The following is a 14168-nucleotide window of genomic DNA, read 5'->3' as shown; positions in this document are numbered from 1 at the left end:
TTCAAGCAAACAAAAACATTTCAATCAATTTAACGTAACATCACTAGAAAAACACCACATCGTATTTTCATGTTGATCTAGAGTATATAACTTATGTTTATATAGCTGAGAGATGTATCTATTAATCTACAAAGTTACATGCTTAAATGTTTAAAATAAATATATAAAAAATTATCACATTTTATTCTGAACTTTTTGTTCAAAATGATTCCATTAGATCTTGCATCGGGTATGTGTGCAATTAACAACCGATCGTATTTAAGGTAGTTGAACGACCCAAATTAAAATATACAGGGTTATTCGCAAGGTTATAATTCAAGGAAAGTTATTTCAGAGGTGTATGTATCTTTTATATTGCAGTGTACTGTCTCTGGGTGGTAATGTAAACACAAGACGGATGTCGAAGCCTGACATGGGATCTATCTTTCACATATAAAATCAATGTAATATTCTGCTCTAAAGGAAACTATTATGTGAATTATCAAAATTATCAAAATTTAATGCTTTTAACCTCCTCGGATACAAAACGAACACTGATGCATGTATTTTTGTTTACAAATTCCGCCCAGAGAGAACTGGTTTCATTTGTACGCAGAGTATACGCAACTGCAATTTACTTTCCTTGCATCAACATTGGTTATTCGCAAATGATACTTTATGAGGACATAAAAATCTAGATCGAATTTTAAAGGAATTCAGTAAATACTAATTTGTAGGGATGAAATAAACTGTTTCAGTATTTTCTTGATAATAAGAGAAAAATCATACAGCCAGGCCGCCCGAACACCAGTACATGGAACTTACAACCAATTTGGCCATTTAAGCCTATGGAAGATCATTAATACTCATACGAGGTATGGAATGCTAACCATATCATTACAACATCCGAACCACATTCTCCTCTAATACATAATAAGTACAAGTGTTTTATGAGTTAAATTATGTGTTTGCTTTCAAACTTGGGATAATACAGGTCAATATTTTTTTAGGTGAACATTAAATCTCTTTTGCCTACGTAATGACTAACTTCCATCAATCAAAATAAATAGCAAAATATTTTGCCTTTCATTTTTCTATGAAACAAACCAATAAGAAAAGTTTTATGGTTTTCGAGATAATTAACAAAAAATAATAAAGTTTTATGAACTCGGAATAATTTGTGGCATTTCATACTAGGAATGAAGATTACTTAAAACCAAAAAATGCCTGTCCTACCTAAAAAAAACCGCCGAGTACTAATCAAGCGTGTCGAGCATAATACCATTTAAATATTTTTTTTTGATTTACCAAAATTAATTATTTCATTTATGCCATTAAGTGGCTGATTGTTTAAAATTTCCTAGATTTGACCTGGCCATTTAAAAGAGAAAAAAGGTAGGGATGAGGTTATGGAGGTGGTATGGATGATCAATTGAGGAGAATGTTGTTCGGATATAGAACTGATGTTGTTGCCCTTCAACCCTTCCTCATACTGTGCACAAAAATAATTTCTAAGAAGTGTGTGTTTTAATTTACATTTTGGCAACCATGCAACGGAAAAGAGGGGGGGGGGAGAAGTTGGAAAATATTAAATATGTTAAAAATAATAATTCTAGATTGTATCAAAATATAGAATATATGTTTACACAATAAAAATCCCCTCAGTAATTAATTTAAATTTTTTGGTCAAGAAACCTTTTTGAAGTTAAATATCCTTATAGGTAACATAGTGCAAACAAAAGCTTGGTTTGCAATCAATATATAAATTACAAATATACAGCTAACTATTCATAAGAGTTTCAAATATAAAAAGTAAAATTTAGGGAACCTACCCTTTTGTTTTGAAATCTTAAGTAAAAACAACCATTTCAATGAATGAAAAACTGTATAGAAAAAGATTGCATCGGGGTGTATCACCCCCCCCCCCACCCCCTCTCACCTCACCCATATTTATATATACACGATAATACCCGTTAAACTTTTAAAAATTGTCCACACTTATATCTGGCGATTTATCTGCATTCGCCATATTCTATTATGAATTCAGATTAATTTACCATCAATTATTACAATTTTTGGGTCAACCCATTATTTCTTTAGTTTTTTCTTCATTAGATTCAGTGATTTGGTCATAATTTCATAAATACAAAATTTTTAATATTACTTAAATACTCAACCAGGTAACATAAATATATCAATGAAAATAAATCTTTCTACTCTTCACCCATCAGACAAATATTAAGCTTGTACAAAAGTTGTCCTGAATTCATATAAAAATACGCCATTCATTCAAATGTAATAAATTTTGGCATTTGGCATAATTTGTCAAGCATCATGCTTTTTATAGGATTACTTCTATCTGCGTTAAAGAATTACAGGTTAAACAGAGATTTCTCCGGTTGGGAACAATTTCTTTCCAGAATGAATATTCTCACACAAAGATGCTCCACGTTCAGTAACTCCAATATTGGCATAACTAGAAGGAACCATTCGTAACTGCGAAGGATTTAACGGTAGAGCATGGTCTTTGTAAGGGTGAGGAGGAGGGGGAATTGGAGGTGGTGGTCCTGGATATGGACGAGGTGGGGGAGGAATGCCTTCTAAGTCAAGGGAAGGACTAGCCGGGGATGGTAGTAGTGGTTCTGTAGATTTAGATTCACTCACTAGGTCAGATAGATCGGAGCCGTGGGAGGGCCATCTGGAAGGACGAGGAGAAGTATGTACAAGGTGTGCTGGTGATTGATGATGTGTATCTGTTTGAATGCTACTATAATTTCCACGACCCCTTGATGCAGAAGGTATTGTAAAGGAGGTCTCTTTCATGCTGAAGTTTCCAGATTCCACTGATCCCTTGTTATTTTTTGAAGAGCTGTTGGGAACTAAAATATCAAAAGAAGTTTATTATTTAGAGATTAGTTACAGTGATATTGCATTTTAGATATCAGAGTTTTTTTTTCAAGGTTTTTGACAACAAACTTTACGAAGGGGATTTTCAGTCAGCTTTTTAATTAATTAGGTGGCGAACTGGTCACTATTAATTTATTTCTCAAATTACTAGCATAACAAAAAACTACGATAGTGGATGATTACTTGGTTTATAGAATATAGCCTTAACAATGCTTGCTTTGAAATTCAATTATCACTTAAAAATGAATGTTTGATCAAAATATTGTTTTGGAAACTGTTAACAAGATCCTTTCAAATAGTAAATGAAGAAAAAAAATTATTATAATATGAGCAAAACACTCGAGTATCTATGGAGCAAAACACTCGAGTATCTATGGAGCAAAACTAAACTATTCGGATTACAAAAATTATAAATTCAATTGAGTATTTTTTAAATACTTTAAGTTGTACTAAATTTAAGAAGCATAAAATTGCTTGGGTCTGATGAAAACAATTTCAATATCATCGGGTAGAATTAGGGTTTACAATCACAATTTGCTCAAAAATAACTAATCTGTGAAAATTAAAAATTGATCTTATTACATGCCAAAACAAAACAAAAACGTAATGAAGGACAAAAAATGATTCTCCAGTATTTCTGTTTTTTTTATACAAACGTTGCGCATTATTGTGCTAAAACTTACTGAATGTATAAACATAGCCAGATGTGCATTTTCTAAAAGGCTAGTTTTTTATTTATAATCTAAGTAGAAACATATTAAAGACAATTATTAAAAAATTTTTGTCCATTTTTCCGAAGTTTTATAAAACGTTTTTGCGCTTGAAAATCCTAGGTAGAATCAATAATGGTACCGATCTTTTATTAATGTGATTAGGTATCATTTTATTCCCATTTAATTTTTCGTGAATAAAACTCTCATCCAAAACCTTATTCGAATTCATTGAACTAAACTTTTTAATAATCGGACTTTTAGGGGATGCAAGGGACTACATATTATCGACACAATGGTTCATTTGGACTTACCTAGATAGTCTGCTGCTGGCTGACTTTGTCTGGCGGTTGGTCCAATATTCACACTCCCACCAGATCCTGAGTTGCCAGAAGAGTTTCCTTCGTTTATGTCTCGTCTGGAGGATGCAATACTATCAAGTGGTCTATGAAACACAGGAAGAGGGGCCATTACTACCTCTGGGTCCTGAAAATTATTAAATATTAAATTAAGAATAGATACCACAGATTTAACATTTCATCAGACAATCAGATACAAAATATACTATACAAGTAAAATTTATTTAATTTTGGTTAGCAAATGTTTTGACTATGACAAGGCAACGTGTTTCAAAATAACGGCAACTTGTGGTAATTTTTCAACTTAAAATTGCATGAAACTCATAGAAAATTCAAAATAAATTTATGTATTTTAAAGTTTTTTACATGTTTCAATGTTTTTTAATGTTGTCCTTAGCTATTTTTACATAAAATAATCGTTAACGGCTCGTTAACAGCTGGCAACGCTAACGATTTATGAAATATATTTCGTTAACGCTGTTCAAAAAATTGAGTTTCTTTAAGAACGGTAACTTTTAGTATAGCAGACCGTTCTGAACGTGCCCAGTCCCAGTTTTGACAAGCAGTGTTATTGCATGATATATTTTGATGTTTTAAATTAAAATACCTGAACACAGTAGCCTAATCGTTCCATTATGGTTTTAAAGGTCGGTCTTTCTTCAGGTATGGGATGCCAACACTGGCACATGAGGCCGTAAAGAGGACCAGGACAATAGTTTGGAGGCTCCAACCGACCTCCGTTGGTGACTAATTGCATGACCTCCTGGTTCCCCCTGCCAGGGTATGGCATATACCCCAATGACATGACCTCCCACAACAGGATACCAAATGACCAAATATCAGTCTTGGATGTAAAGATTCCATCAAGAAAGGCTTCAGGGGGCATCCACTTTACAGGAAGCATAGCCTTTCCTCCTTTCCTAAATAAAACATTTTCTTTAAGTTTAACCTCTGTTATACTATACTATTTTATTTAAAATGTTCTTAAACTAATAATTTTTTGTCATTATTGGTTTATATTTTATATTTTGTTCCGCAGATTTTCGGTATCGTTCATCAATTCAAGCAATGAACTTCTGGAGCACATATGTATAACAATTAGACTAAAAATTACTGAAAAGTTTTAAACAAAAATTTTTTAAATTTCAAGTCACACTTCATTTTCTTGGAAATTTAATGCTAAATTGAGATTAAAAAAATACTAATAATAATAGTTGTTTTTTGACATAAAACCTTTTCAATGTGTTTACTATTAACCTCTAGAAGGCGGATTAGTTGATTTACAAAAAAAGGCTTAAATCGATCACCCATAATATATAAGGAATACACAATCTCCTTAATCTTTCCGTCCTGGCTTGAAAAACTGTGAACTAATTATGAAATTCTATGATTATGTTCATGAAGAAAAACATTTTTCGAGTAGTGCACGGGATCTCTGCAGTTATTTGTTTTGCAGACATTTTTGGCCTAAAGATGGTCGTACAGAGCTTTTCCTATGAACTGTATGTGTATCAAGATTAGACAAATTATCTATCGATCCAGTATTACTCTAAGACGGGTTTTCTGCACTCATACGATTGCACGGTTCTGGTTGACCTACATATTTTAATTTGCCTTTTTGCAAACCTCTGAAGTATTTAGTTCCTAACTTAAAACCTAATCCTCTTTCTTATCCGCGCAAACCCCTCCTTCTCTAATCCCCCACATACAGTTTCTGAGGCTGGCTAAACCATCCTAACTCCTTCGAGTACAGCAATTTGGACGATCCATCCAAATTGTCAGGATCAGTCCCTTTAAAACTGCTTGAACTTTAGAAACGCGCCTGGTACGAACGCGAACGGAGAGCGCGGAGAGAGCGCTGCAGACCAGTAGGAGCGCGGCACCGAAGTGATATCTTCACTGGAGACCCCTGAAGAGCTTACTCTCCGCACGGCCACCAAAGGACAAAACTGACGGGTGTTTTCATGCCTTATGTTTTTCTTATAATTTTAAACTTATCATTTTTCAGACATTAAAAATGGAGATTTTTTTCTAATACTTCTAAGTTTTACATATCCTTATCCATTCGCCGTAAAGTTTAGTTGCTCAAACTTGTTCCAAAATACAATGACACAAAGGAATTGAGTCTTTGGAACAAACTCAAATATTTAAACCTCAATATCTTCAGAAGCCGATGTTGTAAACATTTGATATTTCAAACTCAGATTATTTGATTTAACAGAATTTATAGTTTGAAATATCTAAGGTCAGCAACATTTGGTTCCAAAGATATAGTGATTATAAAATCAGAGTTTGTGGCAAAAACTCAATTCCTTTCTAAGTATAAATCATATAGTTTACTCAGAAATATGTGTCCCATATCTGAGATGGTATAAACATGCTTCTGCGTGAGAAGATTAGATTAGTGGGAAACTATTGAATCACAATATTGGGACATTGTCTGTCGTTTACTGTTGATTAATTAAGCAAGCGATTTTTATGTTAATTTAAAATGAATCATGATTTTAATTCACTGACACCTTTAAATAAAAAGAAAGAAATGAACATTTACATAAAATGTACACTTTGAACTTCTTTTCAGACTTTTTCCGGGGAAAACTTTCCTCTTTTTCGAGACACAACAATTCCCTTCAACAATTTACAAACCCTGAAATCAAAACCAGATATGAAAAGAAGTGCACACCAATTGAAGATTTGTATATAATCAATATCCAGTTTTGATTAAAGGGTAATCCATCTATATATAAATTAAGCTTGTCTGTCTGTCTGTTTGTTTGTATCCAATAAACTTCAAAACGGCTGAACCGATCGGCACCAAATTTTAAAAATTAATACCGTTCCAAGATATTATTGAAGTATTTTCAAATCATCCTTGTCATGTATTTGTATGCATTTTTTTCTAATTTACTCATATAAAATACATTTAAATATTGGGAGTTGGTAGTGAAACTTCAAAGGCTTGCCAATTTTTATATTTAATAAATTCAATTTTCGGACTAGGAAAGATTTATACCTATAATAATCTGCTCTGTATATATCTCGAGCCATTCCGAAATCAGCTATTTTAACAACCCTTCCAGGACCTTTTGAAGTAAGTAAGCAGTTCCTAAAAAGGTCAAAAAAGTTTTTTATGGTAACACTTCACTATTTCACAAAAGTGGTTAATAGTCAAATGTATTATCAAAAAAATCACGGGAAAATTATTTTGAAGCTTTTTGTGGGAAAAAAATTAAATATGGAACTTCAACTTTCCAACCTCTTTTTGATAATTTCCCAGGAAACCATTTATTCATAATTAATACGCAATATTTCTAACATAAAAGAGATGAAAAGATATCAATGATTAGGGGGAAGAAAAAGTTTCAGGTCAATCATAAAGATTTCAATTTTTCTGAAATGAATTAACAACAATGATGAATCCATCAATCATGGATTAATTAAAATAACAGATAGGACAGTATATGTCATCATTTCAATATTTATGTGTGTTTCGTTCCCCTGAGGCAGAAGCCCAAAGACGTTACGCGTAGTCGGCGTAGAAAAAGACAGATAAAGAGCCTATTTTACGCCGACTACGCGTAACTCCTTTGGGCCTCAGGGTTATTGTGAACGAAACACACATAAATCTTGAAAAGACGATATCTAGTGTCCTATCTGTTATTTATACACCGATACATGATGCATTTGCTTCAAAATTAATAAAAAAAATCATGTACATAAAAAATGTAAATCTTAAAATCGGAAATTAAATTCAAAAATACATGATATTCTAGATAATATAGTATGATAATCTTTTAGAATATCATGTGAAAATGAAAATTGGAATATTTGTAAAAAGGATGATATGATACCTAGCTGCTATATCTCTGTGTATAAAATGATTTTCTTCTAAGTAGCTGCAGCCCTATACAAATGTTTTACTGGTATAAATAGAATTCCATGTATTAAAAATTTAGCATTGGAAAAGGAAATATCTATTAACGGTAGTTCATTAAAATTTCAAAGTTTTAAATAAAAATTTCAATTGTTATTCTTACATTGTTGAAGGAACCTAGTATTTTCAAACAAACCAAAGAAATTTAGTTCTAACAAAATATCTAAATTTAATATTTTTGGAATTCTTAGATTATTATGCGTAAATGCTGGTTACAATTTTTGGGGTTTTTATTTATTTAATATATAAATAGACAAATTAACGAAGATTCCAATGTCAACAACTTATAATTAAATAAAGGAACTGAGTTCTTACCTAAAATTTAAATTTTCCAATCTCTATATCTTTGCAACCTAATGGTGTAAACCTTTGATATTTTAAGCTTAAACTATTAGATCTAACAGAATTCATAATTTGAAAGGTCACCACATCAGGTTGCAAAGAAATGGGGTTTACAAAATTTGTATATAATTACAATTCAAAATACCTTCGATACGTCTATAGCAGCATTTAAAAGATCTCTCATAGTAAGTGAGCTCGGTCGATCCTAAAAAATAAATGTTTATCAATATTCCGTTAAAAAAAATCATATTTAACATCTTTAGAAACGTTTTTTAAAACTAAATATTTATATTTCCGATTTTTAATGAATGCGCGAACATATTTTCCCCTTATATTTGCTGTTTTAAAATACTAAAATCACTAAAAATACTAAAAAATTCTCATTAAAAAGTTTATTTTTACATATTTTGATTTTCACTGTTATACTCCTAAAGTATAAATATTAAACACTTAAGCTAGTAAAAATGATTAAGTCTTCAAAAAGAATGACAGACTAAAATTATTTCTTTTGATAATAGATTAAAATTATATATTCTTATAACAATAAATGTAAGAAAAAAATCTCACATGTTTAGGTCTAGACTCCCGTAAAAAGGATTTCAAATCTCCTCCATCCAACAACTCCAGGATTATAAACCTGCAAAAGATAATCCGATATTTTACTCTTGGCTGGTTTAGTACAAAAAACGAGGGATTAAAAATACTGGTATGTCGTGCTTTATATTTAAACAACTCAATATCTCCTCTTTTGTTTACCTGGGATGAGTATCAAAGCAAACTCCAATAAATTGAACTATGTTTGAGTGATTGAACTTGCTCATTATTAGTGCCTCCATCAGAAAATCCATTTCAGCTAAAATTTGAAAAATAAGAATACTAGTTACATATGTACAGTATTAAATAGTTTAATAAAGCATAATTCTTTGATAGTTTCAATATCAAAAACCAATAAATTATTTGTTGAAATATTTTAATAATAAATTAGTCTATTTAATATATATAAATATTGTTTATATCTTTAATGACCCAAAAACGCTTTCCTCTTACACTCAAACAGAAATTAGTTCCATAGTATCCATGTATCAAATCAAATTATAACCTTGATTGGTTGATAGCTCTGGAAGTGTTTTGACAGCAACAGCAACCTCACTAGAGTCTGTTGACGATTTTTTAAAGTATCCTTGATAAACTTCACCAAAGGCCCCCTGACCCAGAGCTCTGGAATAAAATGCTGTCTGAAGAAGAAAAGCCGAGTCAAAGATAATAAACCCTAATGTTTGTCTATGTTTAAAGCTATTGTCTGAAAATCCCCTTTCTCCACGACTTTCCATTTTTCAATGTATTTAAAGAAAATGTAATTTGTAGATTGAGTGCATATTAGTCAGACGGTTCAATATGGTTTAATGAAGAAATTTTGAATTTAATTTAATGCACAGGCAAGGAGACAAGGGGGTTTACCAGACTGTTGCAACCAGGGGCGTACACAGGAATTTGTATAGGAGGCCTACATTTTTTTCAATGGAGGGGTATTTTAAGGGGTCGGGGGGGGGGGGGTTGGAGTGACTGGTTTTTGTAACAATACTAGTCCTCTTAAAATGCATTTGTCTTGTATTTCATGCTGACTAGTAAGGATGGACAAAATGAATATATTCTGATAATCTTTTAATTTACAAACATTGTATCACTTTTGGCTTGTATTTATTTATAATTACTTTTCCCGTTCATATATTTATTGTTGAATGGATCATGTAAAGCCGCAATATATTTAAAAGTCGTCTTTGCTACAGGGAACATATATTTTATAACAAAAGTACAAGAAAGCACAGCGGTTTCGGGATAATCTAAATATATAAATAGATTCTAGCAGCCATATAGAAAAAAAATAGGGGCGTCAGCAGCACGCCAAATCCTTGATTCAATCAGAGTAGGTTGAAAAATACCATTTTAAGAGTTTTTAGTGAAATTGCGGGTTTTTGGTCGAAATTTTTAACTAAAACATAACATTTAAACAACAATAGAGACTTCACTCAAAAAATTATTTTTAAGCGGACAAACCCTATTTGAAATAAATAAGAGGTTTATGGAATAAACGCCATACCCCACTGTGGGGGGGGGGGGTTCAGNGGGCTGAGCCACCATAGCCTTTCACCGTTTAGCCTCCATGGTTGCAACCCTCTCTAACCGCCTATGAATGCCTAGTCAATAAAAGGATTGAATAATTTTATAATTAAATTAAATGATTCTTTCTGTACAAAAGGGTAAAAGAAAATTAAACGAATTCCAATCTGGTTTTGTATTGAACAGAAACAAATAGTAAAACAAATTCTAATCCAAACTACATTCCTTTGAAACCTAACTGAAGATTCATATCTTACTTGACAAGTCTAATTTTATCCCGCTCTACTTCCATTAAATCCATCAAAGAGCAACTGCCACCTCCAAATTCATAATTAGGGTTGTATTCTGTCATCATAATACCGTTAGAACTTCTAAAATAACATGGTATAGAACATATCTTACCCAAAAATGTGAGAACCAGAGATAAGAGAGTACAGAGATCTAATGAAGGGTGGAATATGTGATATTTTCTACAACGAGTTTCATTGTGTATACAACTTTAGTACACCACCAATAAGTAGATATTTAAGGAATTCTTTAAAAATAGACTAAATTCATCAATTTTATGTCTATGTTAAAAGTTAGAGTATTTCTTTAAAAATTGTAAAAATTAACCCTTGAATGGGTATTATAAACAATAATAATATAGAATGCCGTACCGGTACGACTATGGGCCTACTTAGCCCAGCTTGTGAAAGCTGATTAAAAGTCTGTGGTATGAACTAAATAACTTTTTTGTGTGTAATTGAAAAAGAGATTGAGTATATTAAAAGTGTACATTTAGGATGGTAACAAATATTAAAAAATATTGTTTTTGTTAACAAACAAAAAAGTGTTACAATTGACCTTAGCATGCTTAGTTGACCGTCAGGGCCTCGCAATTTATTCCGGACCAGTCGTCTTCTTTGATACTGAGTGTCTGAATACGTATGTACATTGTACAATGCTAAATATTATATTACACTATATTTATGCTTGGTCGTTATTAAGGATTTCTGATTAAAATACAATTACTATGCATAAAGTGAAGCGTTAACATTTTTTAACAGGAAAATTGAGGCCTTGAAAATGATTAACTTAACAATTTTTCCATCTCAATCAAAAATTATTGATAGGAAGCTAATTATAAGAAGCAAGCATATGTGATAAACTTTAACCATATATGCATAAATTATAAATATACTTACATAAGCACATACAAAGTAACCCTGAAACAGCAGCGAGAACAATGCAACCAATTACCAGCAGGACCAGAAAGAATGTTGGAATCTCTACAAAAGTTTAAGAGTTGATTAATTGTATGAATTTTGAATAGATACGAGGTGTGCTCATTAAGTTTTGAAAAATAAATTTTCGAGGTAATATTATGACCTCTTAGCCCTCGTAGTTCTATTTATTAAAAACCTCACTATCCATGCTCAGTTGATTTTTCGGACCAGCTAATGTCAATCAGCTGATATTTTGGATGCAATTAACTTATTCCTGGAGCCCGTTGACACTTTTTGTCAAATATCTCATATATAGACACAAGCTTTATCTATCCTAAAATAATTACAGATTTGTTTTTAACATTTTCCAATTTGGTTGACTTTGTGGTTTATTCCTGTCTCGTTCTGCCAACACTCTCCATGACGGGGTTTTCCACTAAACCTACATCTAGACCTTCACCTGTTGATCATTCACATCTGTTTTGTTTCTTTAAAAGTTTAGGTTGGGCGCCCTTAATAGTGTATCAAGCATCCCAAATGTTTGCATTTCCTGGTCCGCATTAACAAAGGAATTGAGTCTTTGTCGCAAAATAATTGTCTGAACCCTTATATCTTTGCTAACCAATCTTTTAGACCTTAGAAATATCAAACTATGAATTCTGATAGATTAAAAGATCTAAGATTGAAATATCAAAGTTTCACACCATTAGTCTGCAAAGATATAAGAATTAGAAAGTTTGAGTTTGTGGCAAACTTAATTCCTTTGAGTGCTGTGACGAGTGACAACGGAGCTAGACAGGAGTAGGCTGATCACATAAATAAAAGAACTGATGAATATAGTCCGTTCTAAGAAATTAACCGGCATGGATGGTGATTTTTAAAAGAATTTCAGGACCGAGACTTTTAGAAGTTTATTTTAAAAAGTGTTTTTTTATATCTATATATATACTTCGTCTGTCTGTCGTCTGTCTGTCGTCTGTCTGTCGTCTGTCTGTCGTCTGTCTGTCGTCTGTCTGTCGTCTGTCTGTCGTCTGTCTGTCGTCTGTCTGTCGTCTGTCTGTCGTCTGTCTGTCGTTTGTCTGTCGTCTGTCTGTCGTCTTTCTGTCGTCTGTCTGTCGTCTGTTTTTCGTCTGTCTGTCTGTCTTTTTTTCTGTCTGGTTGACTGTCGTCTGTCTGTCTGTCTGTCTGTCTGAAAAGGTTTATGGATGCTCAAAATTACAAAAATGTGTTTCCAAAAGTTTTTGAATTTAGTTAATTTTAAAAATAAGCGAAAAAATATTATTTAAATCGCGATTTATTTTTGTTTTTGTTTTATATTGTGCAAATATAAGATGCTTGCCAGATAGAGCTACAATTAAAAATTGAAATAGAAGATGGGCGCGAAGCGCCCTAAAATCCTAGTATGTATATATATCTCAATATAAACAGGGTGTTTTTAAACAGATCTTATTTTTGATTTGGTCTAATTTCAGTGAAAAAGACAAAATATGCTTGTAATCAATATTATTTCAGTTTGATTAGATTGGAAAATTTACGTTTTAAGCACAATCTTCGTCTTTATAAGATTTTTTGAGTTTGGTTTAGCTCATATCCATATTGAGATCTGGCACGGGCCACAATATTTGATCTCAACCGCTTATGACTTAATATATTTATGTACTAGCTTGGGAACCCAGCTTTGTGTGGAGATAAACAATTCTTCAAACCATACTAAGAACATTCCCACAGTTCTAATGAGATACCCAATCAACATTTCAGGCAAATTAGTCAAGAAGTTCAAGAGTTATGATCGGATATATTACAAACAGACAAACAGAAATAACTACTTTTACATAACTATATAGTTTACTTAATTCACGAAAAATATTAGAAGATATTTTAGAAAATGTTGATGTTTTACCTTTTGTACAAGGAACGTTCACGTCCACGGTGTTTCCATTTTTACAGTAGCATAGAACTGAGGAGACCCCTTCGTTTAAAGGCATACACAGGGAGTCAAGGTCATAACACTTACACTGTGTTTGGTTTTTAGAATCACCAATATCAGGAATAATAAAAACCTCCCCAGGTCCAGTATGCTTTCCAAGGCTCTCATCTAACCATATGACTAACTCGGGATCATAAAAAGATATTCCACCGTAACCGTTTTCTGAACCATTGATCCCACCAGCTCCACCTGGATAATATATTATATAGTCTATAAACCTTTTTAATAAGTTATTTGTTTTCTCTTCATAATTCAGGCAACAAAAGGAACTCAATAGTTCCCCGATGTCAATGCAAGATTACTAACAGAGGCACACACAGGGGGGGGACTATGGGAGCTCAGCCCTCCCCCTAGTTCCGTAAAATCTATGATTTTCAGGTTTTTTTTCAGTTAGGGCACTGCACTGCACATTTGGATTGAAAAGGAATTGAGTCTTTACGGCAAAATTTGGTTTTCTAATCTCCATATTTTTGCAACCCAAAGATCAATTAATCAAAGTTTGAAAAAAAACATAGGTTTACACCAGGTTGCAAAGATATAAGGGATTAGGACATTCGAGTTTGTTGCAAAGACTCAATTTATATGTGGTATAATTGTATACCAGCATTATTTATATTAAAATTA

At 32.3% G+C, this 14168-nt stretch overlaps 1 protein-coding gene across 1 annotated transcript; it reads right to left on the bottom strand.

Moving 5' to 3' along the window:
• Positions 1-2237: 2237 nt before the first annotated feature.
• LOC111704556 (ALK tyrosine kinase receptor) lies at positions 2238-13728 on the bottom strand. Its single transcript, XM_023476830.1, has 13 exons — positions 13458-13728; positions 11537-11620; positions 11196-11268; positions 10607-10720; positions 9331-9449; positions 8988-9084; positions 8799-8868; positions 8377-8436; positions 7807-7859; positions 6969-7061; positions 4563-4875; positions 3911-4082; positions 2238-2858 (listed from the first exon to the last, which is right to left on the bottom strand). The coding sequence occupies exons 1-13, from the start codon at positions 13540-13542 to the stop codon at positions 2359-2361; spliced, it is 1833 nt and encodes a 610-aa protein (XP_023332598.1). The 5' UTR covers positions 13543-13728; the 3' UTR covers positions 2238-2358.
• Positions 13729-14168: the final 440 nt, after the last annotated feature.

Source organism: Eurytemora carolleeae, unplaced genomic scaffold, assembly GCF_000591075.1.
Source record: "Eurytemora carolleeae unplaced genomic scaffold, Eaff_2.0 scaffold617, whole genome shotgun sequence".
In the NCBI taxonomy this organism is placed as follows: domain Eukaryota; kingdom Metazoa; phylum Arthropoda; class Copepoda; order Calanoida; family Temoridae; genus Eurytemora; species Eurytemora carolleeae.
This window is presented reverse-complemented; position numbering and strand designations above follow the sequence as displayed.

Coding starts and splice junctions, on each gene's coding strand:
- LOC111704556 (XM_023476830.1), bottom strand. CDS start 13,542: ATGCCTTTAAACGAAGGGGTCTCCTCAGTTCTATGCTACTGTAAAAAT. Junction 11,621..13,457: donor GAACGTTCCTTGTACAAAAG/GTAAAACATCAA, acceptor AAACTTTTGTAG/AGATTCCAACATTCTTTCTG. Junction 8,869..8,987: donor TGCTTTGATACTCATCCCAG/GTAAACAAAAGA, acceptor TATCTTTTGCAG/GTTTATAATCCTGGAGTTGT.